This window comes from Clupea harengus, chromosome 24, assembly GCF_900700415.2.
Source record: "Clupea harengus chromosome 24, Ch_v2.0.2, whole genome shotgun sequence".
NCBI lineage: Eukaryota > Metazoa > Chordata > Actinopteri > Clupeiformes > Clupeidae > Clupea > Clupea harengus.
Window position 1 is genome coordinate 12,133,938 of NC_045175.1, and position 6,164 is coordinate 12,140,101.

Consider the following 6,164-nt stretch of genomic DNA (forward strand, 5'->3'; position numbering starts at 1 on the left):
CAGACACGGTTGGTTAGTTTGTACCGAAGGGGACGGTCAGTGAGACAAGTCCAGCCCCACCCACAGATCAGCAGTTTACTCATTTATCCCCCACCTTCTTTTGTCTAATTTCCCACACTTTTCAGAGAAATGGATGAAATCCTAGAAATGTAACTTTGATAATACATTTTAACTTATATATTATTATCAAAGTTAACATTGGGCTTATGCTACAACTCACATGTTTATTGGCGTAAAATTGCCAGAATTTCTCCAACAAAAACGAAAAACAAGTAATTGATTACGCAAACTTTGTAGTGTAAGGCTAGTTTATATATATATGTATATATGTATGTATATATATTATATTACGCCAATATAAATGTGGGTTGTAGCATAAGCCCAATGTTATACTAACTTAAGCGTGTTATATATTCAGAGATAGATACTTTTAGTTGATGGGGTTTGGCAGACACTTCTGACCAAAGCGAACCCTCATTTTACGCTAGCAACAATGGTGTCATTCTTTAGCGCCCTCATCGAAAAGCATCATGGCGATGTGATGACTGCTGTTGGGGAGATATTGCTTTTATATTACACCATTTCATGCAGGATAGTTTACACACATAAATAAACGTCACACAAGTCATATAACTTGAAATGCTGTTCAATCGCAAACATCCAGCTGAAAGAGTTATTAAATATGCTGATCATTGAAGTGGTATTACTGTGAGCGTGGGAAATGCGGCGAAAAAACAAATCTTTAACATTTTGGCTAATCTCAAGTTGTTATGACTTTTATGAGGGGTCTCATGTCATTAAAAGTTTGGATACAGCCGTTATATAGCATTTGGGTGGCTCTTAAAAGAGCCTTTGGGTTCAGTTTGAATGCGTGATCAAATCTTTAACCGCCGAAGCCGTACAGAGTGCGGCCCTGACGCTTCAGAGCATAGACCACATCCATGGCGGTGACGGTCTTTCTCTTGGCGTGTTCGGTGTAGGTGACGGCATCACGGATCACGTTCTCCAGGAAAACCTTCAGCACACCACGAGTCTCCTCGTAGATGAGGCCGGAGATTCGCTTCACACCACCACGGCGAGCCAGGCGGCGGATGGCGGGCTTCGTGATTCCCTGGATGTTATCACGGAGAACCTTGCGATGACGCTTGGCGCCTCCTTTACCGAGTCCTTTACCTCCCTTTCCTCGTCCAGACATTATCACTAGTTATTCTTCTCTTAAAGATAAGTAATGGTGAAATGTGAGGCATCCCGTGTCTTAATGCAAACAAAGAGGACCTATTAGAAGACTATAACGCGGGCCGACTTGACGTTTATTTTCGCCTCCCCCTTTTTCACGTCAGTTGTGGTGTGTTGACATCATTCTACGCGTCACGTAACTACAACAATGCAGGAGCTGCGAGGTTTGGCCTGTAAGGACTTTGGTTTGTTCATGACAGCCCAGAAGAGGGAGACATCCAGGAGAAGATTGCACGCAGCCAAAGCAAACAAAGAGAGTTTGTGAAAGCACAAGTTATTCAGCACAAGCAAAGAAAGACAGTGAGTGAACCTAACTAAAGGTTAAGCTCTGTCTGAAGTTTGCCTTCACACCTGGCCATCACAGTCTCTCAGCTAGAAACATTTCATTTGAAGTATAATGTAGATGCGTGTACTCTGTGTGTTTTTTTCAGATCCTTGACCTTCTACAAGCCCACTGCAAGAGACCTCTGCTGGGCCTTTGACAGAGAGAGAGAGAGAGAGAGAGAGAGAGGGAGGGGGAGAGGGAGAGAGGGAGAGAGAGAGGGAGGGTGGGTGGGTAGGAAGGAAAAAGAGAGAGAGAGAGGGGGGTGGGGGTGGGTAGGAAGGAAGGAAGAGAGAGAGAGAGCGGAAGGGACAGGAGGACCCACCAGCCCTAGGGGCACAGGGCTACGGAGGGCAGAGGATGATTTGTGCAGCTTCCTGAAATAACAACTGACTCAATATCCAAGACTACGGAAAACAGGGGGACACATTTCTTACAGCACATCTGTACTTTTTATGTGAAGACTGAATAAAGTAAAGACCAATTTTCTCCATGGTACAAAATTGCACTGTATTGAACAATGAAGACTCAAGGCAGTCCAGCATTGGTTTTAATTATAGGTCAATGACTTTAATAGGTAGATTTCCTCTCAAAAGTACAACAAAACACATTGCATGCATATTAGCATTCGGAAATCAAGTCGGACTTACAATTTAAAATCTGGTATCCCTTGACATGATGAAATGTATTTATTGTAAAGCACCTCAGGGAAGTATTTGTAATCTATACCACCGCTATTTGTACTGATTTTAGCTAGTTGTACGTTGTTGTGTTATGTTTTTGTTGTGTTATGTTGTTGTTGTGTTTTATGTTGTCCCTTGTCGCACCAACAGGAGCAGCGCTCCAAATTTCGTTGTATGCGAATACAATGACAATAAAGGCTTTTCTATTCTATTTCTATTATATTCTATGACTTCAACATTACAAAACAAATTGGAGTTACAGTAATGAGAAAATCTTGAATCAACATGGTTATTTTAAATACTCTGTAATGTCAATTCATTGTGATTAGGCAAGTAATGATTAATTCAGAAAAAGAGGGAAATATTATGTCAGTTGGCCACATTCTGATCACGCAGGACCGATGTTAAAGACTTCAAGGACTTTTCTTTCAGAGCAGGACCAATGAAGGAGACGCCGTACTAATGCATGGAAAGGCAAATCCACTGCATAAACACACACACACACACACATACAAACACAGACACACACACACATACAAACACACACACACACACACACAAAGAAAAAGCTTTGAGTCAGAATTTGGATATACGTACATAGATACGGATCAGTTAGTAACTCATGATCCTCTCCAACATCACCTACCTGAAACAAATCCAGCCCAATCTTCCCCGAGCTACTCTTGTCAAGAGTTTTGAACATTTCTGGTGGGAAACAAAGAGAAAAGACCGTTGAAGAGAGACCTCTTGTCAGCAAACCAACGCTGTGCAACCTGTTCTCTTTCCCAGTACCATGTGTTGAGGCTCATTAGTCAGCATGACCTCGATTGTGTTTGTTTACAAAGATTGGGAGTCTACTGAACATTGCCACTGAATATCTGCCAGGTTAGACTAGCTGCTTGGTATATATTAGCTGGCTGGGTATGTACTGACTGACAGCTAAGACAAAGTGAGATTATTTTTTGAACACAAACAAAAATGACCCTTGACCTATGACCTCTGCACCCACCTGTCAAACTTATATAGCCACCTTGAGCTTCTCCTTTCCTCTATGTGTATAATGAAATTTGCACATAGAATAGGCAAAACCCATAAGTAAAATACATTGAGTTGAAGCAGGTAGTTGAAGCTCTGTGTTCATGTCTTACGTCTATGGTTCATATCTTACGTCTATAGTTCACATCTTACGTCTATGGTTCATATCTTACATCTATGAAGCATCCCAGCAGAGAGCCTCAGCCCTCTGTATTCATGCCTTACGTCTATGGTTCATGTCTTATGTCTATGGTTCATGTCTTACGTCTATGGAGCATCCCAGCAGAGAGCCTCAGCCCTCTGTATTCATGCCTTACGTCTATGGTTCATGTCTTACGTCTATGGTTCATATCTTACGTGTATGGAGCATCCCAGCAGAGAGCCGAGGCCGAGGGCCTTCTTCATGATCTTGTACAGGAACGGAGGAGCCTTGGTCAGGTCGAACGCCTCAGCGATGCCCCCGGTGAAGTCCTCAAAGCCCTCGATGGTGCTGCCTCCGGTCAGGGACTCATAGCAGCCGCTCGCCCTGGGGTACACACCTGTAATCTTACATAACAGGAAGAATATTTTTATGACACATTCCAAAAAGCCCCATCTCAAGTGGAACTTGTCCAGGCAGTTAAACAAGGGAATGCCCAAAGTCATTGGCAATGAAGTACAGGACATTTCTTCAGCATTAAAGCTGCACATTTGTCCTTTTCCTGAGTGTCTCTCAAGAGAGAGAGGAGTCTGGAGGTTATACTAACCCACTCAGGGTCTAGTAGATTGATAAAAGACTGAAACATGCACATGTATATATTTCCACTAACATCTTTCAACAAAAACACATATACAAATCAATGTGCACACGCATGCAAAATAAACACAATTGCATTGAAGAAATTAAAGAGGGGAAGAAATAGCAAATCAGTTTTATCTTAGTTGATTCTGTAAAACTAGTCTGTGCAATGGGGAGAGATTAGTGAGGAGGAAAGAGTTACATATTCACAACGAGATCTGTTGTTGTCCTTGACACTAAGAACAAGTCCAACACATTCTCTAAAGGGAGCGTCTGAGCTTCAAGGAAGTGGATTTCAGAAAAAAACAAGCCAGTAAACTCAAAACAAACTGAGAGTTATTTTATTAAATATTAGTTAGATGCCTATTTACTTGGATTCTGGTAATACTGCACATGTAAGTGGTATAGTTATATTAGTTGGACAGAATCAAGATTGTGACAAGCCACCTTTAGCAAAAGCATTTTGGATTGTTTTCCTTGCTTTTTGTGTTAACTTAAACTGAAAATAAAGAAAATAATGATTTGATAGGGCTACACCTTCACCACTCTTTCATTTGGGGTGAAGTCAGATTATAGAGCTTGAGGACAACACATTTTGATAGGTTGAATCAGGGGAGTTTATAGCTATTTAAAAGACCGGGGGCTAAGTCAATTTGGTCATTTCTTGAGAAACATGACACACTTGTGTGTAATGCAAAGGGTCTCATGTGTGGGCTATTTCAGTTTCATCTTAGTTGATTCTGTAAAATGAGTCTGTGCAATGGGGAGAGATTAGTGAGGAGGAAAGAGTTACATATTCACATGATATCTGTTGTTGTCCTTGACACTAAGAACAAGTCCAACAAGTTCTCTAAAGGGAGCATCTGAGGTTCAAGGAAGTGGATTTCAGAAAAACAAGCCAGTAAAACTCAAAACAAACTGAGAGTTGTTTTATTAAATATTAGTTAGATGCCTATTTACTTGTATTCTGGTAATACTGCACACACACACACACACACACACAACACGTACATGCACAAAAAGTATGTTCATAAAACGCTCTTACTTAGCGTAGGCCTTCTCCAGTAGGGCGCTCCAGAAGTCAGAGTGATCAGCTGACTGCACAAACAGCAGTTTCCCGTGTCGGACTGGCAACCGGTCGTCAATGACAACATCCACCCACTCGCCATACCGCCAGAACTGCGGAAAAGAAACACCAACAACTCACGTAGGTCCATATTATTGACACATTATCAAAGGTTGTGAGTTAAACACCCAACTGGAACAGGTAACATTTAGTTATCATGAGGTCAAGATGTCTGGAGAAAAAAAGATGTAGGTATTGTTTGGAAATACAACATGAACACACTGAAAACTGAAGCTGTAATGATTGCTTTGCTTGGAAGAACCACTGATATGAAGTCATTAGTTCCCTGATGACCAGATACCTTTCTGTCCCATTACAGTAGAACCTCATCCACATTCCTCAAAGTGTGTGTTCTCATTCCTTCCTCATCAACTGTATTCATCTTTACAAAATAGTAAAATGGACAAGATATGGGTGAAACATGAATATATTGTACCACAAACTTCAGATGTTACTAGAACACTACAGCATGTTGGTGTGGTTTGGTTCAGCGCGGTTGGTGTCCTCACAGAGAGGGCCACATGCTTGCATCGCATCATTTCCTGTGTCACTTCCTGCATGTGCTTTTTTCGTGACAAAACATCATTTGGAGACTAAACGTGGAGATGGAGATTCCTCCTGATGAAATCTTGAAACGTGTGCCCCACGTGTGCAAACAACTGTAAGATTCCACGACAGCAAGTTGTGTCGTGTGAGCAGCACACAGATCTGACAAAATTTGAAACTCATGTAGTGAATCCATCCATTAGGTAACATAATTGCTAAACCTTAGGCATATTATACATTCATAGGAACAGTCCTATCTGTCAAACTCATATAGCCACCTTGAGCTTCTCCTTTCCTCTATGTGTATAATGAAATTTGCACATAGAATAGGAAAAACCCATAAGTAAAATACATTGAGTTGAAGCAGGTAGTTGAAGCTCTGTGTTCATGTCTTACGTCTATGGTTCATGTCTTACGTCTATGGAGCATCCCAGCAGA

The 6,164-nt window shown here is 41.4% G+C and overlaps 1 protein-coding gene across 1 annotated transcript; it reads right to left on the minus strand.

Moving 5' to 3' along the window:
• Positions 1-833: 833 nt before the first annotated feature.
• On the minus strand, positions 834-1,218 carry LOC105896663 (histone H4). Its single transcript, XM_031562480.2, has one exon. It carries the CDS (start codon positions 1,193-1,195, stop codon positions 884-886), a length of 312 nt encoding a protein of 103 aa, XP_031418340.1. The 5' UTR covers positions 1,196-1,218; the 3' UTR covers positions 834-883.
• Between the last annotated feature and the right edge of the window lie 4,946 nt (positions 1,219-6,164).

What these genes read in the sequence shown, in the direction of transcription:
- LOC105896663 (XM_031562480.2), bottom strand. Translation starts at nt 1,195, where the DNA reads ATGTCTGGACGAGGAAAGGGAGGTAAAGGACTCGGTAAAGGAGGCGCC.